This window comes from Canis aureus, chromosome 8 (assembly GCF_053574225.1).
Source record: "Canis aureus isolate CA01 chromosome 8, VMU_Caureus_v.1.0, whole genome shotgun sequence".
Classification (NCBI taxonomy): Eukaryota; Metazoa; Chordata; class Mammalia; order Carnivora; family Canidae; genus Canis; species Canis aureus.
Window position 1 is genome coordinate 7,359,329 of NC_135618.1, and position 24,530 is coordinate 7,383,858.

General features: G+C 37.7%; 1 protein-coding gene across 4 annotated transcripts in view; it reads left to right on the forward strand.

Annotated features, from left to right (window-relative positions):
- ST6GALNAC3 (ST6 N-acetylgalactosaminide alpha-2,6-sialyltransferase 3) overlaps positions 1-24,530 on the forward strand; it is a 523,337-nt gene that overhangs the window by 349,760 nt on the left and 149,047 nt on the right. Inside the window, exon 4 of one of the 4 annotated variants that reach the window (XM_077905085.1) lies at positions 11,655-11,809. The exons of the other annotated variants lie outside the window; for them this stretch is intronic. Within the exon in view, the coding sequence (XP_077761211.1) occupies positions 11,655-11,763 (109 nt within the window). The 3' untranslated portion in view covers positions 11,764-11,809. Of the gene's footprint in view, positions 1-11,654; positions 11,810-24,530 lie in introns of those variants that run through there. 4 annotated transcript variants of the gene reach the window in all.

Below are 24,530 nucleotides of genomic sequence, written 5' to 3' on the forward strand. Positions count from 1 at the left end.
ATATTAGAATTCTTTTCTTTCATCTGTACCACCTTAATATATTTTGATTGTTTAACAAAGATAAAACAGAGGAATCAAGCAGTCCACAGACTTACAGAGGTGGTCATCCAGGGTCAGATACGGGGTAGGGGGCATCTTCCATCTTCCATTCTTATGTTGCTTTTCTTTCTGTGGCCATTCCTGCCGCCTTCTCCCTCTTTGCTCATTCTTTTCTCTCTCCTCCTGGCACTTGCTCACTCTGTTCTCTCCTTACCTCTTTGTTCTCCTTCAGAGCTCTTGCTTCTGCTACTGATGCTTTTCAGTGCCATGGTTTTTTGAGACAGGCTGGTTTGATGACTATCTTTTCTTCTTCCTTTTGAAAGCTTTCTCTTTGTCCTGTGTATCTTCTGGATGGCTGGTAACGCTTGCCATTCTTATTAGGTTTTGTCCTTGTTCTGACTTTATTTTTCCTTAATTTTTTTTTCTCTGACTATATGAGAGAAAGAGATTTTATCCCCACTCTCATTCCAGGTTTTCCTTTCTGTCATGTTTTATAATGTGGATGTGAAATATGTTTTAAAGACCAAAAGGATAGATAGCAGAGTGGGTGGTGGGGTTATGTGTGATTTCTGTTTTCTTCATTATAGCATTCTGTATTTTCTGAAATTGTTTCATGCTACATATGTGCAAATATTTATAGTTAGAGAGAAAAAGCAATAAAACCATTTCCATTTGGCAAAGAAAAATATCTTAATGAGTGCTCGGCTTTGGGTCTTGCTTCTAGCTCTCCATCAAACCTCCTTTTCCTTGTCTGTCTTCACCACCAAGCGTGACAAAATGGCTGGCTGAGCTGGAGATGGACAGTAGTCCATGGGGACTGTAGAAAAGAGCTGATGGTTAGCAGCCGCCTATAAGACCACACGTCATGGGTCACTTCTATTGAATCCCCACAGCCAGGCTCTTGCTGCCAGTTGTTCCTAAGTGTAAGAAATTCAGGGAAATAGCACTGACTGCCTTATGAAATCCAGGCCCTTTGTCCAATGTGGCAATTATTTTTGAAAGCTACTGATGATAGCAGATAGTGGTGAGATGTGATGAGGCTTGTTCATTCAACAGCATCATACTGTGATCCAGAAGTTTTTAAAAAATTTTAAATTTTATCAGTTTATTCATTCATTTATTTATTTTAGCATTCATATTGATTACTGTATGCTCATTTAAGTTGCATGACTATTGTTGCTATTTACTCACCCCTCATAGATAACCACCTCAAAGAGCAAACCAGAAACCAAGGTGGTAGGAGTCAGAGATGGAGGTAATAAACTTTGGCCAGAGAGCAGGCTCTTTTTTTTATATGACAGTAAAATTGTCACTTATTGTATATATAGGAATGTAGGCATGGGATTTCATGACTATGAAGTATCATATTCTAAGTACTTTGGTCTATTAAGCTATTCAGTAAATGTAAATTTCTCTCCTAAGGAATCAACTCACATAGTGTGGCAAGTCAATATTTCATTTATTTTTGCAAAACCATTTATTGAACATCTCCTACACCCACTATGTGCTAAAAATTCTGCAACGATGAATAACAGAAATCTCCTGAAAGTACTTCTTCTGATGAGGGATGCAGACAGTTCACAAATAAATGCAAAGCAAGATTACAAAAAAGAATTTTATAAGAGGTAGCTATTTACAGGATACAGGTAGCTATTAACAAAGAGAAGTTAAAGTTCTATTAAACCATTTTTTATTGTCAAATGAGTAGAATGGTCTTTGTATTGAATTCACTACAATGAACTGATACATGGGTACAATTGCATGTTATGAGCTGTCACTGGAAGATAACTTTTCATTGCCATTTTATATTTTAGTGATTCATATTCAGTACTCTTAGTCACTTAGTTTTTCAATATCTCATTTTCCTCATCTATAAAGTTGAGTTAATAATTCATATATTCAATATTCAAAAAGTATATAGGTTAGGGATATTCAAGATATATACCAAAAAGTTGATTGAAAATATCAAGAATACAAATCTAAAGATAATTTGAGTATATATATATATGTACATATATGATGAAAGATATTTTAACTGTTATCATTATTATCTTATAAATGGATAAAACAAGTGACTAAATTATACATATTATGGAAGACAGATTTATAAAATATGTGCATATAGCAAATAGAAAAATCTAGTATCTATGATACTATGATAGATCATAGATATGATTGTCCTCAGTGCTGGGTAAATAATTTAATAAATCTAAAAAGGTGAACTGCATTGTGTTGAATGATACTCTCCTTGGATTCTGTTGTTCAGTCAAAGCTAAAAGGACTTTAATATAATTCTCCTAAAATTAACATTTTTTTCCTTCCTACAAAAGTAGTTTCCATAGGATTCAGGCCAGTATTGCAGTGTAATTTCAAGATTATATTAATTTTGATGGATTCATGGTTTGTATTGGCAAATTATTTTCAGTTGATGATGAAATATCTACAAATCATAGAGAAAATCAATAGAAAAATGGACCTATTGCCTTATGCTCATCCTCTTCAAAAGCCCCTCACGTGGAGTGAAAACCAAAATCACTATGTTCATTTTAAAAACTCCTTTGAATGAAATTTGTAACCCAGTGCCTCTGCATTAGAGCATTCGATTGCAAAAAGCATAAGTTTTCTGTGTCAATATGCAATTTTCTAAACTCGCTTAAGCTCAGACTCCTAATAATCAAATGAGACTGTGAGTTCTAAGCTAGATTAAAGGATAACTGATTGAGTATGGCAGTAATTCCTGAAGGGTCGGGAAGTCCATCAGAATATCACATTTGGGAAACTGCTGGTCATTAAGGCTATGGGTTGTGAATTTAAGCCTAGAGGGATGTTGCTTTGCTTTAGAATGAATTAGCCAGGCTTATTATTGAGGTATCCTCAGTCACAGTGTTTTCATTTAATGAAGGCTGTGTAGCTCCTAAGAAATCAGGGTCAACATTTGTCTTTTACGTGATTCTAGTGTGTCAGTGTCAGCTGTTATTTAATACATTAAATATTGGAAATAAACTCCTAACCAAAAATACCGTGGGTATATAAATGTGAGAACTTCTTTTTCTTCTTTTTAAAAAATGACTTAACAAATCCTTGTTTTTTACCTAACCTCACGCCAATTATTTTCCTTACATGATCTCAGTTAATCCTTACAATAACCTCATGAGAAAAAATATTACTCCCCCTACACACACACACACATACACACACACACACACACACACACACACACACACACACGAGAGAGAGAGAGAGAGAGAGAGAGAGAGAAGAGAATTGAGACATAGAGATGTTACATACAGTCAAAATTTATTGTTGTCTAAGATGGTGTATAACATAAGAAAGATTTCTTTTGTAATTTGAAAAACTGTCCCCATTTTGAAAATGGAAACAACTATTGATTATGGCAACATCATTTTTAAGGAGTGAACCATTGCATATTGTAGGGATTCTTATCTCCAATCCTCAATCCCGATGGCATGAAGGAAGTAGACCCTCATTCTGACCAGAGAGGTCGGTGTACCAACGCGCACCTGGCCAACCTAATCTTACTCTTGCCCCCAAGGTTCTTACAGCTCCTTTTTACCCATAATCTCATGTGACTTCATGCACCTACACCGAGAGAAGGTGCTATGCCACAAAATGAGCAGAAGCTTCTTCTTGATTCCTTTAATTTTTTCCTTAAGTCTTCACATCCTCAAAGGAAATATATTTTATAAAATCAAGTGCAAATGAGAAAGCAAAGCCTTACCTAAGAGAAGAGAGGACTCACCCTTGGAAGTTGATTTTTTTGGGGTCCAGCTTCTTCGGGTCTCTCAAGATACTGACTCATAGCCCTTTATCTGAAGCACAGGATTCTCCCTTTGAGTAGCTCTGTTAGGTCTGATATCATTGCCTGCCAGCAACTCTATTCAGTAAGATTTCCTATTGTCTGATTGTTCTCATAATCAGATGTGCTTTACGGCTTTCCAAGGTGAATTTGGTCTCTAATCAATATTTCCTTGGTTTACTCTTAGTGTCCAATTAAGCTTTTTTTTTAACTTGCTGAATTTCTTATTACAGAAAAACTAAAAGAAAATTTTACCTGAATAAGATTGATTACTTGGTTTCATTTGGACCTTTTTCATTTTTTTGTATTTTCTCAATTTCTTAAAATCAGTTCTAAGAATTTACTTGGTAAATATGAAGTTCTCAATAAACATTTATTTTTAATACCTAATATTAGAATAAAACAGATCTGAGTATTTGAGGTGTGGCAATGGCCTAATCTAAATTTATTTTTGCCTGAAATATATTATCTTCTAATGTTTTGAACCAGACCTTGATCCTGATTTTTCAAATACCGATGACTTGTGGTCCAGTTAGGAAGGCCTTATAATTTTCCTTAAATGGGCCTGATATCATTAAATGCAATGCTATCAAACAACATATTTTGATTTCCTAATAAGTCATTTAATTGCTTTTGATTACCATAGACTTCTGACTTTCTCATTCATATTTTTGAATGAGATTCATCTGCATAGACTCTGCCTTCCTTCTATGAAGTAGGACAAAATCTTTTTATTATCTCTCTTCCTCTTTCTCTTCTCCTTTTATATCATTAAGCGCTCCATGCTCCAACGATACAATATTTTTAGCTTTCCCTCCTGTCTTTATGTTCATTATTGCATTTTATTCTGTCTAAGATTCCATTTTCCACCTTACCTCCTCCATATCTGTCTACCAGGCTAAATCTGGTGCTTCCTTGAGGCACAAAAGTGGGACCTTCTCCACCAACCCTCCTCCCTGCTAGGCCCACATCTTCACAGGGTGGCTCCTTCTTTCCTTGGGACTCTCAAACATCTGGCCAGATTATACAATGGAGTAGCTATTTGAGTAAATGTCTTCCTAAATATCGAGAATGTGAGCTTTCTTGAGAGCAACTGGCAGTTTTATTCTTTTTTTTTCCTCTGAAATACCATGCTCAATAAATTTTAACTTAGAAATCAGAAAAGTAGTGGTATGAGGAGCTGAATGTCCACAGTTCACTGTTTCTTCTTTGAAATAAGGACCCAGTTATTCATTGTTATAGACCTTTCTGGAAGGCTGAAGTGGATGCTAAGATGTCTTTGGAAATGTCTGAAGGTTTGCATAGTGACATAGTAACTCTGCCATAGGAATCCTCCCATGGTACCTATTCACCTAAACTATTGGTCTAGATAAGTGATGTCCAAGGGAGAGCATGAAATGTCATCTATCATTGGTTTTCCTGTGACAGCTAAGGGGAAAAGTCAGTCCTGGAGAAATTGTGTAATAAAGAGTCTTTGCAGAAGAGTTACTGTCAAAACTAAACTAAGCTGTTTCAAGAGACTCTTAACTCTCCCTATTATGTATAGCTTAAAATAAAACCTAATGTTCATAAATGAAAAAAGGAAGTTTGTTTAAAAAGGTTTGGGGCTTTGAAAAGCTATGCTTTATGTTTTCAATTTCTCCTTCTATGCTTCAGTAACTCTTCAGAATTTAGGAGCGTGAAAGGCATTTGGTTATTGCTGTAGGTTGAAGCACGTACTTTTACAAAAGTATACCATCTCGGCAACTCTTTATGTTCTCTCGTCTACCCACTCTCATTTCTATTCAGTTGACACTAAACCTATTTTTGCAACCAAATAGAGATACGATAGCATACATGGTGTTAGGAAAATCTGTACAGAATGTAGCTCTATTTTCCTTATCAGGATTCATGCAGTTAGTAACCTTTAGTTAAGTGCTAATTAAATGTAAAGAATAGGGACTGAGTATCCAAAGGTAAATAAGACAAGGAGTTTATAACACACCAGACTCCTAACAAGCACCAAAATAGTGATATAAACAAGATCCTGTAATAGAAAAGCAGACAGAATTAATTCTGATTGATCAGAAGTAGCATCTACTTACCAGCAATGTGACTTTGGACACATTACTTAACCTTTATGTGCCTCACTTTTCTCTTCTACAGAGACGATAATAATAATCCCTCATAGAATTTAGTGGCTATTGAATTAGTTTTTATGTTGTAAGTGCTTACAACTGTCCTTGGTACTAAGTATGTACTCAATAGAATATACAGAAGATATGCTTTGCAAAGTATATTCTGGATTTTCAGGAGGAAAGATGAGAAGATTTCTCTGGCGGAGGTAACAGCTTGAGTAAAAACACACAGGCATCGAAGGTATGATGTATGCTGGAGGAATTCAGTGTTGGTAGAACTTTCTTTTGATGGAAAATGTTGAGAAGACTCCCTGGAAATGGCATCAGATTAGAGCGAGCATTGTGTATCAGATCAAGAAATTTGGACCTTGATGTTTTGTAAAAAAAAAAAAAAAAGTGTAGCCAAAGAACCCAGTTAGAGTTACTAACTGGTTATTGCTACAGCCCAAGTTAGAGATGATGGGGTTGAGATAGAAACATGCCATCCATGGGAAGGCTACAAGGACCAGGATTTGAGAGCAGAGACCTTACCAAGGGCAGAATATCCACTACAGGTATATCCTTTCCCTTCTCTAGAAAATAGAATTATATTTGATAAAATCTTATTGTTCTTCATCAAATTCTGTTTTAGATTTTTACCTTCAAACCACCCAGGAACATGATAGCTTCATATATTATAATTAATTAATTTTATGACTCACTATTTAAAGTAAATGGAAGCTTTAAGCTTGTTTTGTTTTTTTGTTTTTTTTTTTTTTTTCATGAGAGTCCCTGCCTGGCAGCAACTAGACAGAGAAAATAAGATAAAAGATGTACTTTTTTTTCAGGAGCCTTTGAGTAGAAAAAGAAAGAAAAAGCAAAGTCAGTACCAGATCTTAAGGAAATATGAGAGAATGTGGGTTTGCACAACTTAAAAGACTGAACAAATGTGTATATGCCAATAGCAATTATTTTAATAATAATAAATATCATTTCTTAAATGCTTACTGTATGCCAGGCCCTGGCCCATGTATTATATATATTATCTCATGTGATCATCTCAGTAACCCTATGAGGCAGGTACAATTATTATCTTTGTTTTACAGGTAAGGAAAGTGAGCCTCGGAAATATTGTGTTGATTTTAGCCTAAGCTAGAGGGGAAGGAACTACTGGGGGGGAAATGTACTCAAAGCGAGATTCAAATGCGGAATTGGTTCTAGAGCTGACACACTTGCCTATACTGAGAGCGCCCAAAAAATATTAGCAGGAAAAACTGTGTGAAAAGCTTAAAAAATTCACATTGAGACTGGGCCATTACTCTTTGCCAAGTGGGGTTCTTTTTCTGACCAAGGAAGGACATACCTTAGAAAGGTAAGCTTCCCTTAATAGCAGTCTCAGTCTTCAAAGTGTAATTTCTCTAAACAGCCCGTTGATGTTCTCTCACTTATCAACTTATTAGAGTCTTGTCACCCCATTTATGTTCTTCTAGTCTACTCTGGATAAGTACTAATATCCAGGGATGTAGAAGAAGAGGTGCAACCAAGTGGGACCCCTTGGTCCCACCTCTACGTCAGAGGTGAGAGACAGGGACGTCTAACTGTGGGTCCTGGGTTAGATGAAGTTACATCAGTTGTAGTTTCCCCTTCCATAAAACTAATTGATGGCCACTGTCCTATATGATCTAATGATTAATTAGTTCTAAATTTGCCACCTGGAATCTCTCTGCAAAAATTCTGCATTCCAAGCTGATTTATTTCTCCTACGCTTACTATCTCCTCTACAATGTGTGTACTTAGAGACTACACATTAATTTTCACATTTCCAGAAGCAAAACGTAAACACAGAGGTAAACTGATATTTCATAAATAATGTTGTATATGCTATAACCAAAAACAAATGATTTTCTGGTTTTGCTTTGTCTTGGAATATCCGTATCACTGATTGTTTTCATTCACATGACATGGTTCAGGGTTGACTAGATGGTTTTACTAGTTGGTTCTACTCTATACCTCCTCAGAAGTGGTCTGTGTTGGGATAGAACTCATCTCAGGCTTTTAGTGAGCCATGGTGTGGACTAGGGAAAAGGTATCTGCTTTTTGCCAGTCAACCAGGGACAGATTATTGTTTTTTCCACCTGTTCTCAACAACAGATCTCTTATTTGATGGGAACCCCCGACTGGTCCCCAGCTTGGCATTATTCTCATGCCACCCAGCAGGGATCCTGCCTCAGTGGACATCTTGAAACACTGCTCCTTTTAGGGACCCTCTTTTGACTTTCGTTGACAGAATGTGACTGCCAGTCCAAGTATGTAGTTCTTTAATGAATGTAAGACTCAAAAAATTGAGTGGAAACAACTTGGCTATTCATCTTTCATCAGACTCCTGGGGAAATTCAGTCCTCACTTTTTTTTTTCCCCCACATAGGACTGATAAGGAAGAACAAAATGGGCCCCCTACCATGTTTAAGATCTTTTCTTTTTTCTCCCTAAATTACTGGCTTTCTGTAACTTCCTTCTGTGATCTCTAACATCTCTAATGTCATAATTATGATTACTCAAGATTTCTCCTCCTTGAAGTCTCCATTTCTGAAGTCTTAAGAATGCCAGCTTGGTTTTATTCCAACACACTTACTGGTATACCTTTTAATTATAAGAGCCAAGAGTCTTGGCCAAACCAAAGCCAAAGGCAGACCTGTCACTGTTAATTCAAACAGTTCTTGGGACAAGTTAAGGCAGTGTGCTCCAACTTGGCTTTAAAGAGTGATGACTCTTTCAGTTCATTCAGCCTAGAATTGGAAGGGCTCTGCTCTTGTCTGCAGGATTCTGTGCAGAGCACAAGGCAGGAGTTCTCAGCATTGCTAACCAGGTCAGGGAAGTAACTCGTGACCCTCCATAGTTCCTAAACGCCTTTCTCCTTCCTTGCCCCACACCCACCAAGAATCCCTATCCCAAAAGAATCTTCTTTTTCTATTTTGAATAGTTTGGAATCCCAACGTGTGAGGGAGATTATGGTTTAGCTTCTTTTGGGCCTTGCCAAGTTTTTAAAGCGCAGTCTGATGCTCTGTAAAAATTATTCTATAAATTTTAAAATAAAATGATATGAAAATGAAGATATGATTGAAAATAGCCTTCTGATCTTGCCTTATGCATTATGAAGAGGTCAGACTTCCACCCCAGAGAGATGTCGAGAGAACTATATTTCACATAAATGTTGTTTACTCTCCCTCTCTAGGAAACTCTATAATAGGTATAATTGGGCATATTAACAATTATGCAAGTATAGAAAATAGTGTTTCTAATTATTTCTCAACACAAATTTTCATTAAAGTGGTTTTATTAGAGTAGTTGAGCCCAATAGCTTCAAGTAAATGGAATGGACTATTTTTACAGAATCAGAAGCAAAGAAGTTGGCGCCCTCCTCGAGAAGGAAGGTTAGCTTTTAATTTATGATAGGCTTGGCCAACTGCAGACTTCACTGTATCCACACTCAGAGTTTTTCCCTACTAGTGACTCAACTAATGGCTGCCAGCATGGCAACCCTCTTCGGTATTCAACTCTATAAAAACAGATCAGATTATACAGCCTTAGAGTTAGATGAAAGGATATTTAGATTTCTTTCTCTATTTTTCTGAGGCTGAGGAAGGAAAACTTCCTGCATGCTTGAAGCATGTTCCCCAGTTTTCCCAGACAGCTTATACAACATTTGTTTACCCATTTATTTAACAATTTTTATTCAATACCAATTCTGGGACACCTACTGTGCTGAGACACGGTCCAATTAAAGACGGGCATGAAACATTGTAGAGAAATGGAGAAGCTTTGAGGAACCAGCTCATGACCAGCCTTGTATGTCCTTCTGATCCTGAAAATCCCTCGCAGATAACAATGGCAGTCATGTTGCCATGCATTTGCACAGAATCTTTATTTTCCAGAGTATTTTTTTGATTTTGATGTCATTGGATTCCTACATCCCCCCCCTGTGAAATAAAGAGCAGGGGGTCTTTCTATCTCCTAATTATAAATAAAGAAAAAGCTTGGTCAAGGTCACATAGCTAGTAAGTAACAGAACAGCCATGAGAAGCCAGGTGGTAGATTCCTGAATCAAAACCCTGTCATCCTTCAGCCTCTGCTTATACACTTTGAGTGTAGGTGGTGGTATTCCCACTAATGACCTGCTTGCTCACGGGCAAGTGCTTGTGCTCTGGAAGATGACAGGGTCACCCGTCTATCCCAGGTACTGCTCCACACAGTGCCTTCAACTTAGTGCTCAGCAGATGACTCAGCAGATGACTTCTTTTCTTTCTTTCTTTCTTTCTTTCTTTCTTTCTTTCTTTCTTTCTTTCTTTCTTTTTTCTTTCTTTCTTCTTTCTCTCTCTCTCTTCTTTCTTTCTTTCTTTCTTCTTTCTTTCTTTCTTTCTTTCTTTCTTTCTTTCTTTCTTTCTTTCTCTTTCTTTCTTTCTTTCTTCTTTCTTTCTTTTTCTTTTTGTTGGAATTCAATTTGACAACATATAGCATATCACCCAGTGCTCATCCTGTCAAGTGCCCCCCTCAGTGCCCGTCACCCGGTCGGCAGATGACTTTCTATATGATGGGATTTTATACTGTTTGGACTTTATGTCGCAAGTCTCTCTCTCTTTTTTTTTTTTTTTTCCTTTGTGTAGGGAGGGAAACAAATGTGAAAAAAAAATCAGTGAGGAGAAATCAGCTGGCCAACATGAGAGCAGAGATTAGTTTTTCTGATGAGTCCTTGCCCTCCTACATACTTAGGGATGCACCTACCTTTGCAGGGACTCTCGGGTGCATGGGATGGTGTCTGGGCTCTGGTAGGGAGTCACTCATGTTTGTGTTGCCTCCTCCACTTTCCACCATTCCCTCTTCTCTGGAGACATGAACAGGGGAACAGCATCTACAATGAGCAGGGTCCCAGCAGGAAGCAGTTGTGGCTGACTTCGAACCTAACCCAGGGCAAGTCTTATGTCCTCTATTTATGAGACTAAATCAAGACTCCCTTCTTTTCATTATCAAGGACCCCAAACTTATGTGGGCTTCTCCCAGTCATCTCTACCTCAGAAAATTTTGGTCATCAAACTGTAATTCTTAAGCAGTCATTTTTCTATTTCTCCATGTTGTCCTTCAGGGGCAAGCAAAAATGCCAAGCAGAGGTGCTGAGTTGTCTGAAATTACCAGTCCTGACTAGAGAATTCTATTAAAAGCAAGGAAATACACTGTTTTTACTAAGTATATACAACCTTATCATTGGCAAATCCAGAATTTCCATTAAGCTCTGTTAGCATTTGAAAATGGTTTTTGACCTTGGTCAGAACTTGGGAGCCACCCACCCTGGGTGGCTCAGCGGTTTAGCGCCCAGCAATCCTGGGGTCCCGGGATCGAGTCTCTCATTGGGCTCCCTGCATGGAGCCTGCTTCTCCATCTGCCTGTGTCTCTGCCTCTCTCTGTGTCTCTCATAAATAAATAAAATCTTAAAAAAAAAAAAAAAGAACTTGGGAGACTACGGAGAACCATTTAGGATGTGATGGGAGCATCTCCTCCAGAAAGCCTGCCCCGATGCCCGTGTTGGGCCAAGTGTGTTGGAGAACTCAGCTTACAACAATCTCCGTGGTATCTGAAGTATAGTCCCAGACCAGCAGCATCAACATGTCCCAAGAACGTCTTAGAAATATAAATTCTTGCCTCCCTCCCAGACCTGTTAACCAGGTGTGGCATGGGGCCCTGCAATCTTTGTTGAAACAAGCTAGCCCTCCGTGTGACTCTGATGCATGCTCAAGTTTGAGAACCCCTGCATCTTACTGACGAACACATCATATAAGATGGTCGGCTTATATGCGTGCCTCCACTCCACGCTGGACCAAAAGTCGTTTGCAGGTAAGGACCATTTCTTTTTGTATCTGTGTGTGTGTGTGTGTGTGTGTGTGTGTGTGTTACAAAAATAGGATCATACAGGAAATACAGCTGTAACCTGCTCTTATTCCCCACCCCCCCAACAATACATAATGAACATTTTTGTGATATGGTATTTGATGGCTGGGTAGCATTTGGTTATATCAAACTTTCTTTAATTCTCTAATATTGGACAGAATGGAGTTCTTTTTAAAATTAATTCTTTATGAAACTAATACATGCATATACTTAAAAATCTGTTTAAAAATAGCAGCCCATCCACTCCTCCCCACACTTCATTATTACCTGTAGAAGAAGGCCTTCATGTACCTTTAGATGGTGCAATTTATATATCCGTGTTTCTAGTGCCCACTTCAGCAGCACATATATACCCATGTCTCTAAATAACATACATATACTTCTCTGATGTCTTGAGTTTAGACATTTGCTATGAAATTCCTGGGCTGGCAGTTGAGAATTCATCTCCCTCACATCCCCACATATGCTCTTTACCCATTCTTCTAATACAGCTTTATCATAATTTTTAGTTAATGCAAAAGTTCAATATTTAAAACTGTATGACTGTTACTCATTGCAAAGCCAAGAAGTATGCCATGGTTACATTTCTTTTCTTGAAAAACTTTTTTTTTTTTTTTGGATGATTTTAGTTCCTTAGTATTCTCACTGACACAGTTTTCTAAATAATCCATCCACATTTCCATATGCACGTCATTTTGCCCCCCTAATATGCAAACACTGTGCCACGTCTGGACAGATTGTTCTAGAGGCCTCTTGTGTGATTGTCATTACAGGATCCCCATGTGACATTTGTTGTTGGATGCTCGCTCCTGGATCCTTTTCTTCCTTTTTCTCGGTTAGTGTCCTCATTTTGTTAAATCAGATCTTCCAGAAGCTTCCTAAGAAAGAGTGGATTAAAAAGATAAGGTTTTTTTGCATTTTTGTCTGGAACAGTCTTCATTCTACCTTCACACTGGATTGGTAGTTTGATTGCATATAGAAATTAACTGGGAGGCCTTTCCCTAAGAATTTTGTAAGAACTGTTCCATCATTTTCTAGTTGGGAGGTCTGATACGATTTTCATTTTTTTTCCTTCCTTGTGCCTGACCTGTTTTTTTCTCATTAGAAACTGTTAAAAATTTATATTCGTCTCTGGAGTTATATTAGTGTGTTATGCTTATGTTTTTTTTTTTTAAGTGGATTGTACTGAGGCTTCAGGAAGCAATTGGAATATGGAGACTCCAATTTGTTCTGCTCTGGGAAATTTTCTTGAATTATTTCTTTGATAATTTCATACTATCCATTTTTTTGGTTCTTTTTCTGGAACTTCTATTAATTTTGTACTAGATGTAGGTTTATTCTCTAGATTTCTTTTTACCTTTTACCTCTTTGTTCTTTTTTCTGCTTTCTGGCAGATTCACTTAAATGTACATGCAAATTACTAGGTTTTAAATATTCAGCTATTAAAATTTTCATTTTCAGGGACACCTTGGTGGCTCAGTGATTGAGCATCTGCCTTCAGCCTAGGGCATGATCCCAGGGTTCTGGGATCGACTCCCACATCCAGCTCCCCACAGGGAGCCTGCTTCTCCCTCTCCCTATGCCTCTCCCTCTCTGTGTCTCTCATGAATAAATACATAAAATCGTTTTTAAAAATTTCATTTTCAAGAGTTCTTTTGCATTCTCAATTGTTTCTGTTTCCTAGCTACCTGTTCTTGTTTTACAGACACAATGTTTTTTTCTTATTTACATTTTCTTCAGTTCCTGCACATATTATATATGCATATTGTTTTTTTATTATTTCCTTTTTTCTGATTGTTTTGATTTTTCATTACATTACATTTTCTTCAGTTCCTGCACATATTATATATGCATATTGTTTTTTTATTATTTCCTTTTTTCTGATTGTTTTGATTTTTGGCTTTTATTTTGTAAGCTTTCCTCAATTTATGGCAACCTCTGCTGCTGATTTATATTTAAGAATAATACAAAGAATTAAGCCTGATTGAAAGTTGTGTATTGCATGGAGCGTTTTGTGTTCACTGTAGCTTGATCTTGCTGAGCCAGCTTTTTTGGGAGGACTCCTAATTTGTACATGTAGATTTTACTTTAGGGAGATACTTATCGTCTCCAGAAAACACTCCAATCACCTGGGGACACAATGTGATTGCCAGGGGGCTGAGGATCACCCCATTCTGTATGCAGATTCAGGGTTTTCAGCCACAAGGTTTCATCCCCACTTTCCATTATTCCTACCATTCTCTTTGTTTCAATTACACTGGAGAATTCTTTGCCTCTTTTCTGGGAGAGGAGTGCAGCTGCATCACGATTCTCTAAGTACAGACTTTGAATCAGTACTGTATCTCTCTCTCTTAGCTTGCCATTTTGCTTTGCCTTTTCGAGTGTATCTTGGATTCTTAGTCTGACTGTTTCTAACCCTATAAATGAAAAATTGCTTAAGTTTTCAGAGCCACCTTACCTTTCTCTATAAAATATAAACCTCACGGGGACATCGTAAGGATGGGATCAATTATGTATGTAAAAACACTTTGCAAACTCAATATAAAGAACAATATAATTCTGCAACAAGACTGACTTCTCAGTGTGGTACTAGAGGGGGCCCTCATACTTTTCCACTGGCATGCCCAGTGCTGCACTTCTGTAGTTTACAAAGTGCTTTTACATATTCTTAAAGGCTGGGGAGAATGAACTTGCCCCTGCAGAAGCTGGAAGCTAGTAAGCAATTGCTTTTAAGTCTTGTATAACCTTAAAAATACATGTAGATATTGCATCTTCTTCCATAATGTATCTGTTTTAATATAAAAGTAATGTTCTTAGATCCATTATCATGGAGTGAAACTGACAGTTCAGAAAGATGTACCATATTATTTCTGGGATTTATATACCTCCTGGCACGTTGGTAAATATCCCTGGGAGCGCACATACCTATGCTTAAGTTGTACCGAAACAACCTGTAAGCCATCAGCTCTGAGGAATGTAGTTCTTTCCATTTTCTTGCTTTGAAACTTGAATTCAAGATGGGCTGGCAAATTAAAATAGTGCCCTTAGACAATAAAGCATCACTGTCTAATAGAGAAATATGGGGAAAGAATGAAATTGATTGTGGGCTGCTGAGGGGAGTAGCTTATTACATTTATGTAAACATGCTTGCTCCCTGTTGCTACTCAAAATAATAAAAAATGCCAGGGGAGCGGAGAAGAAAATTAGCAGTGTTTCTGTATCGCAGGGGAGAAAAGTGGTGACACTGGGAGCAGAAATTATAGGCCATGTTTGCTTAAATAAATAGAGATAACAAAATGTGAACTTTGTTGAGTACACAAAGTCTGATTTATTTTCTGTGTCCACTACAAGGAGTAGTATCCCATAATGATTACTTTAGAATGGAAAAACTGGCCTCTTCTGTAAGATGTTTTAATATTGGTGGTATATGGGGTGGTTCCCAGAAGTTTTCCCCTTCCTTGATCTCCACCAGTCTCCTCTCAGGCATTCTATGTAAATACCCAGTCTAAATGAAAACCATATTCCTGTTTAGCAAACACAATTTTGATGCAGAGCTTCTAGAGCCCTTTCAGACATACTGCTACCCGTAAGCACTTCCCTCAGTTCTATTAAAAACTTCTGGAATTGCCATGAGGGTGTGTGTGTGTGTGTGTGTGTGTGTGTGTGTGTGTTAAAATACACATTGCATAAAATTTACCATTGTAACCATTTTAAAGTGTACAATTCATTGCTATTTAGTATATTTACAATGTTGTGCATCCATCACTACTGTCTAGTTTCAGACCATTTCATCACCCCAGAGGAAGAGCCATTCCCATTAAAATGGTTGCTCTCTATTCCTCCCCCAGCCCCTGGCAATCACTTACTATCTGTTTTCTATCTCTATGAAATTGCTTATTCTGGATATTTCCTATAAATAGAATCATATGGTTATACGGCCTTTATGTGTCTGGCTCTTTTTCATTTAGCATGCTGTGTTCAAGATTCATCCATGTTCTAGCATATCTCAGTGCTTCATTCCTTTTTATGGTTGAATAAGATACTCTATTTTGTTCATCCATTCATCAGTTGATGGACGTTTGAATTGTTTTCAGCTTTTGGCTGTGGTGAATAGTGCTGCTATGAACTTTTTCAAAAAAAAGATCTCTTTGCTCACACACCAGTTTTCAATTCTTTGGGGTATATACCTAGGAATGGTATTGCTAGGTCATACGATAGTTCTATGTTTAATTTATTGAAGGACTGCCAAATTGTTTTCTACAGTGACTGCAGTATTGTACATTCCTACTGGCAGTGTTTGAGGGTTCCAATTTCTCTATATCCTTGCAGACACATATTCTTTTCTTTTCTTTTCTTTTCTTTTCTTTTCTTTTCTTTTCTTTCTTTTTTTCTTTTCTTTTCTTTCTTTTCTTTCTTTTCTTTTCCTTCCTTCCTTCCTTTCTTTCTTTCTTTCTTTCTTTCTTTCTTTCTTTCTTTCTTTCTTTTTTTCTTTTTTTTTTTAATAGCCATCCTAATCTATGTGAGGTGGCATCTCACTGTAGTTTGGGTTTGCACGTCCATAATGAATAATGACATTGAGCATCTTTTCATGTGCTCTGTGGCCATTTATATATCTTTTTTTGGAGACATGTCACATCTTTTGCCCATTATTTTAATTGGGTTGTTTGTCTTTGTGCCATGATGTTTTAAGCATAAAACTTGAGACAAATGGAAGCTGCTGATCAGTCATTGTATTAGAAATCACACAATTTGAAAAACTCTCAGTGATACATTTTGCTAAGTTTTTTGTCCCCAATTCACTAAGAAGTCCCTTTCTCATTAATTTCCCTTTGATCATTGGTCCTCTGGCTCTATCTGTCAAGAAGTAAGCCAATCTTTGATTGCAACAAATAAATGAGACACTGCGGAACCAAGTCTCACTGTTGCATCTGAAGTTTGATCAATGAGGGTTTCTAGGAGTCTGCATTGCTGTCAAAGACAATTGCTGAATGGGCCTGACTCCATTATTTTTCATTTGCATTAGCAATTGCTCTACGCAGTAACAAGATTATAAACCTAACCAGCATCCTGTTATCTTTTATTTATTTGATTTAATATAGAAATAGAGTCTTTTAAAGAGCATTTACTTTTCTTCTTCACATCACTAAAATCATTCTCAATGGAAACAGCCTGATAATGTGGGTGATTTTTTTTTTTTTTAGAATCACTAGGTGGGAGACTCAGAATTTCTGATTTTGTTTAAGCTTTTTGGGTTGATGGATAAGAGAAGGAATGGTAGCAGATTTTACAGTGGTTAGATTAGGCTTCTGTGGATTTTGAGTAGGATGAGTGGAAGTAATACAATCATTTTATCTGAATGTCTTATTTATTGAAGTAAGATCATAGCACAAAAAGATCTAACTTAGGAAAACTGGAAGTGGAAATTGAATCTTGACAGTCAAGATTGGTCATTGTCTTATTTAATATGGTTCTGCTTTTTTCTTCTCACCTACAAAATTGTTCTTTATGAACCTCTGTATCTGCTCGTAGTTCATACCCTCCATGGAATTCTCTAACTATGCAAAACACATGGTGATCAGTGATCAGTTATCATTTGAATCTTAGTACAACTTTAATAAGCTGTGTTTTATATTTAAGTAGTTTCTCCCCTGGTGGTTGCCCATGGCAGACTTTGGAGTTTGATAGCGCTTCCTTCTTTATCTTACATTTCATCTCTAAGTAATTATATCCTGTGCCCTTAAGCCTCAAAAACATCAAAATATTTAAAATTACACAATTAAACACTTCAGACAACAGTATTAAAGCTCAGGAAAAGAACTCCAGACCAAAAGTGCATCATGCTGGAGCCTTTATTCCAGGTCCTTCTTCTCTAAAGACTTCAGGCTGTGGTCTCTGTCCTAGCATGAGCATCTCCCAACCTTGTGACAAGTTCAGAAGACCCAGCTTCAAAGTCAGGATACCATTTTGCAAGGAAGCTCTTGCTACCAACATTGAGAAGAAAAAAGAATGAAGCTCTTGATGTTGACAATGATACTGTTGGATTCTTGTTTTCTGTGCTTGGCACCTTATTGGATATAATCCCACTTAATCCTTCCTGTAACCCTGCTAGGTGTGTGGTATTGCTCTTTCATTTTACAGGTGGAAGGAGTGAGGCTCAGAAGGTTGTTCAAAGTCACTGAGATCATAAAGGCAGAATAAAGATACAGAGCTGGGTTACCCTGACTGCAACCCTGAAAATGCAAGCTGGACAGGTTCTTAAAGGTACCTAGCATGTCTTGAGCATGGCCTCCCCTAGGCAGTGCACCTGACTTTTCCAGGTGGGCTGACCCCACTGCCTCCTTTTGCTCGGCACCCTGTGTATCTAGAGCAACTGTTGCCATCCATATGGTAATTATCTCTATACTTGTCTCCATCTTCCCAGATCATGAACTTCTGATGAGCATAGGCACTGTGTCTTTTATCTCTGGACAACACAGAGCAGGAACTCAAAAGTTTGTGGAATGAATGATTGAATAAATAGGGGGAAATTAATGTATGGAATTGAATTAATAGATTGTTTTCTGCTCTCACTCTTGCGGTTTATAATATAAAATTGGCCCAGCCATCTCCATAGGCTCTGGATAAATTACCTCTTGTTTTTCTCCTCAGTTTATTCACTCCCTATCATTTCATTTTTTAGGCAGACTTGTGTTTTCTTATTTTCCACAAATGGCACTTATATATGAGCTAAACCAAATCAGGCCTTTTAAAACTATAGGTCTCTACCCATTAGTGGGTCTTGAAATCAATTTAGTAGGTGGCAGTCAGCACTTTTTTTAAAAGCAAAAAAAACAGACTACAAAAGAATACAGCTTATCAGTATGCATGACACATAGAAAGACACAGTATTTGTTTTAGATGAATGGGTAAATAGGGAATACATATATATCAATAGTACTGATTAACTATCATATACTAAGGCATGTTTTAAGCAGAGCAAATGCATATTGGCATTTAAGGCAGTGTATTTCAAAATGTTTAACCACTATCTACGTTAAGAAAAACATTTTACATTGTGACGCAATATATATCTGAGTGTGTACTAGATTACTAGGTGAGGTATATTGCTACTGTTTGAAGTACACTGTCCTAAATGACACCCTAGTGTTTGACTTGTGGTCAAACATCCCTTGTCCTACTTACATAATTCTGAAGGGTCACCTGGCTGGCTCAATTGGTAGAGCATATGACTCTTGATCTCGGGGTTGTATGTCCGAGCCCCACATTGGGTGTAGATATTACTTAAAATCCAAAAAAAAAAAAAAAAACAGCTCCTGAAGTTTTCCTTTTAGTCAGCTTTTGTAAAAATATGGCCAAGGTTAAAACTAAAACACAAAAATGGACGCGTAGATCAATGGAACAGAATAGAAAACCCATACATGGATCCACACTACATGGTCAACTCATCTTCAACAAAGGACGAAAGAATATGCAATGGGGAAAAAATGTCTCTTCAACAAATGGTGTTGGGAAAACTGGACAGCTACATGCAAAAGAATGAAACTGGACTACTTTCTTACAGCACACACAAAAATAAATTCAAAAATGGATTAAAGACCTAAATGTGAGACCTGAAACCACAAAAATCCTAGAAGAGAACACAGGCAGTAACTTCTTTGGCATAGGCTATAGCAACTTCTTTCTAGATTTGTGTCCTGAGGCAAGAGAAGCAAAATCAAAAATAAACTATTGGGACTACATCAAAATAAAAAGCTTCTGTACAACAAAGGAAACCATCAATAAAACTGAAAAGCAACCTATAGAATGGGAGAAGATATTTCCGAATGATATATCTGATAAACAGTTAGTGTCCAACATATTTAAAGAACTTCTAAAACTCAACACCTCCAAAAAACAAATAATCCAATTAAAAATGGGCAGAAGGTATGAACAGACATTTTTCTAAAGAAGACATCCAGATAGCCAACAGACACATGAAAAGATGCTCAACATCACTCATCAGCAGGGAAATGCACATCAAAACTACAGTGACATATCACCTCACACTTGTCAGAAAGGCTAAAATCAAAAACACGGGAAACAACAGATGTTGGCAAGGATGTGGAGAAAGCGGAACCTTCTTGCACTGTTGGTGGGAATGCAAACTGATGTAGCCACTCTGGAGAACAGCATGGAAGTGCCTCAAAAGTGAAAAATAGAGCTACCCTATGACCAGCAATCACACTACTAAGTATTTATCCAAAGAATACTAAAATACTAATTCAAAGGGATACGTGCACCCCTATGTCTTTAGCAGCATTATCTACAATAGCGAAATTATGGAAAGAGCCTAAGTATCTGTACATTGATGAATGGATAAAGAAGCTATGGTATATATATATATACACACACACCATGGAATAAGAAAGCCATAAAGAAGAATGAAATCTTGCCATTTACAACAACGTGGTTGGACCTAGAGAGTATATACTAAGCAAAATAAGTCAGTCATAGAAGGACAAGTAACCATACAATTTCACTAATATGTGGAATTTAGGAAACGCAACAAATGAGCAAAGGGAGAAAAAAGAGAAAGAGAGGGGCAAACCAAGAAACAGGCTCATAACTATAGGGAACAAACTGATGGTTACTAGAAGGGAGGTGGGTAGGGGGAGGGGCTAAATAGGTGATGGGAATTAGGAGGGCACTTGTGATGAGCACTGGGTGCTGTATAGAAGTGTTGAATCACTATATTGTACACCTGGAGCTAATATTTCACACTGCATGTTAATTAACTAGAATTTAAATAAAAACATAAAAACATGGCCAAGGTTTAGGAAATGTAATCCCAGGACAACTATTTTAACATCATCTGATCAAAAGCAAAAATACTGTAGATAATTTTAATAGGAAAAAGCGTAAACATTTTTTAAGTTTTCTAATAGTGGAAGCTTACCTTTAAATTTGCAGACTTATTCCATTTTGTCCTCTTCTTTACATTTGCTCCTCCAAGTGTTTACATGAAAGCACCACTCCTTTAGGTAAATTGTGGAGGCTCCCTTTATATCAGTCAATAGTGTTAATATAGGATTTAAACTTGAACTTGCTGTGAAGGAGCCAAACTTTGCTGTGGAATGCATTCATGTGCAGAGCTGCCTTGCACAGCTCATTGGAGATAAGACAGTTTTGACTTCATGTGCCAAACTTTTGTCACTTTGTCTATTTTCATGTTTCTCTGTGACTCTGCGGAGACAAGCTTTTGATCGTTTTAGTGGCAAATTGAAAATATTCTTTAAAAACCTAATATTGAAGTGAATGTCCAAGCAATACTGCTCTTCCTAAAACAAATATTTGTTGAGTGCTTATTCTGAGCTAGGCACTTGTTGGACAACCAGGTACAAAAGCAAGCAAGACACAATCCCTGTTCTAAAGAACTGTCTGGTCTCACTGCCTTCCTACTCTAGGATTCGCTTTCATCTTACCTGGGTCTGTGGGTAGGCTCAAGATCTTCCATTTGCTGCCCCCACCCCCCTACCCCCCAAGCCACTCTATACCCTTCGCCTTCCTCTCTGTCCTGGAGGTTGACCTCTATAGATGACAGCCAACAGCTCTCTAGCTCCCTGGACTTTGGTTGTGTTTAGCCAGTGGGAGTACTAGCAGAAGACCAGTAAGAAGGAGGAGAGTGAGGTTGGAGTATTTTTTTCTCCCAGATACCTCCTTGCAAGTTCACTCTAGGCTGGGTTTATTGCCCTTGCCAAAATTACACCTTCTTCAGATGCCCTCTCCATACAGCTGTTTCTTTCTATCTTCCTAGTGACCCCCTCCCCCTCCTCATGTTCCTCCAGCCCTCCCCCCCACCAACTGTTGCCCAGCACTATCCATCATGGCCTATAGCACTATCTATCATGGCTTTGCCACACCACGCCCACACTTCCTAAGTTATCCTTTCAGCACTCTGTACCTTGACTGAGCACTACTTTAATTCTAAACATCTTCTTTAAGATCTTTTCATTCTTCCAACTTAATGCCTTAGCTAAGTTTCTGACACACACAGCTGAAACAATTTCAAGAGACTTATTTATTTTTTATATCTGTTTCCAGGAAGTCATCTTATTAATCAATATGGAAAGGTATTTAAAACCACAACCTCTGGTTCCTACAAATATATTTTATCTCTATCCAATTGATACCTTTGAAAAGCTCAATAAATATTTGTCATTGTGGGTGATGCTGATCACGACCCATGTAATGGTCGTAGCCTTCATTGTTAATTACCTGCTTCATTAGGCTTTGCGGTGAGTTTCCTGGGAGGAAGGGTCTTGCAGGAGAGCAAGAGAACTCACCATCTTGCTAACAAATTTGCCACAACCCCCACCCCCCTTGTGAGTCCTAGTTGAGTGTTGCTATCTACTCTCAGGGAAGATGGTAAAAGAATGAGCTAATTATTTAAACCCCTGGCAACAGCAATAGCAGAATCAGTGGCCACTTACTCATTGCCTGCTGTCTGCCAGGCATTGTACTCTACAGGCATCATACTAGAATCTTTAAATTATCATCTTACTTAATCATTGCAATTACTCTGTGAGGCAGCTCCTTATTCCATTTTATAGACAGAGAAGCCAGGAGTTGAAGAGGATAGGTGACTTGTCCAGGGTTGCACAGCTAGCTTCAGAACAGAGATTTGAACTCAGGCCCATGTGACTCAAGTGTTCTTTCCATTGTTTCATCTCTCAAAAGCCTCTTTGTGCCATTAACTTTGCAAAGGTCACATTTGCCATCATGTTTGATTTCATCAAAGCTTTTATATTTTTTTCAAGATTTATTTTATTTATTTGAGAAACACAGAAAGAGAGAGAGAGAGAGAGAACACAAGCAGCAGGAGAGGCAGAAGGAGAGGGACAAGCAGATTCCTCACCGAGTGTGGAGCCCAACGTAGGGCTCCATCCCAGGACTCCGGGATCTTGAACTGAGCAGAAGGTAGTCAGTTGACTCAGGTGCCCCTAAATACATATTTTTTAATCAGGCATTCTATAAATTGAAAAAAAAAATCTGACTGGGATTCATCTCCTTCCCTTCCAACGGTACAAGAGTAGAGAGCATGAAGTTTGATGGAGAGGGAGAAAGAATAAATGAACCACATCTTAACAAAGGACCTGGAGAACCCTCAAGTGAATAACAATCAAACATTGAATTTTCTGCATTTTAGATGTTGACTGACTCACCCTGTGACCTGATGAGACTTTCTCCTGGTTCCAGATTTTGAACTTGTGTCCTTGGAGAATAAAGACTTTCCCATTGACTGGCTGAGTCACTTCTCTGTGGTTTTAGAAGAATCCTCCCCTACACTTTATTCCCTTGGAAGCAAGCACTTCCCAGATTTTCTGCATTCGGATGAGGGACTTGGGCTAAAAGAAAAGAGAAAGCCAACAAGTCTATCCGAAAACTGTCAGTACCATCTCGATGGGGAGTTATGATGTTTTGACTTCAATAAAAAGGCAAAAGAAAGCCAGCCAGCCAGTTATAAATTTAATTTATGAAAATAATACCACAGGCCTAAAGCATCCAACAGTACAGCCATTGATTCTTCTTTCTCGTTCCTTGGGGAGCCGTTGCTGTGTTTGATATGGTGAACTTCAAATTGTCTTACTTTATCATTTAAATGTCATATCAGCCCTACACTGAGCTGAGGAGCTGCGCACTTCCTGGGGAAAGACAGGAGAGTGGTTTTCACTTCTTTTATGAAAAAATATTACTTGGTTGACAGATTTTCTCTGTTGGTGAGGGTTGTTGTTGCTTTTTCTTAATGTTTTTTCCTTCTCCTCTGTTTTCACCACATTGCATTTCCTCAGTCCTGTGTGAGGCACTGAGAAAGGGTAAATCGTGATGATCCAGGTCTCTGGTCTTTCCTAACCTCTGGGATTATTTTCTTGAACACAGTTGTTGGGAAGTCAGCTGTTACCTGCCAGAAAATAAAACAACCACTTTTTCATCACAAGTTAAATAAACATAGAAAAATCAGCATTCTACAAGGACCATTAGCTTATGCATCACTGTAAAATGCTTTATGACTCTTGGTATAAAGGATGCTCGTATAAAAATAAATTGTGTCGTAACAAACATTTCTCCCTGTCATGGTTTGTAATAGCCCTAATATCAAATAAATCTAGGTTGAATATTGTTAGTCTCCTGAAAAACCAACCTTCAGTTTCAGATAGTTGGGTTAAATCACTGTGGTGATGACACAGTCTAAGACATAAGGAGATACAAACTTACATCAACTTCCTAGATCATCTTTTATTTAGAAGAGGAGAGAGGTCTCAATGAACAGAAATTGCTCTGGAGTGACCCATTTTATTTATGTATCTGTTTATTCTGACTACTACTTCGCACATGGTGCCAAGGAGCATCCTATACATAGCACCCCGGGGTTCTTGAGAGAGCAACCCACAGAAATACATAGATTAAAAACCATAAGCAGTTACCATTTTACATCTGTCAAAATAGAAATCATTTTTAAAGTGTAGCAGTCACTGCTGGTAAAATACTGGTGAAACTACAAAACTCATATCCTACTGTAGCAATGTAAACGCTTCAGAAAGGCTTTCAGCACACATAAAAATGTCCATATCCTTTGATGCTATATTTACACTTCTGGGAATTTA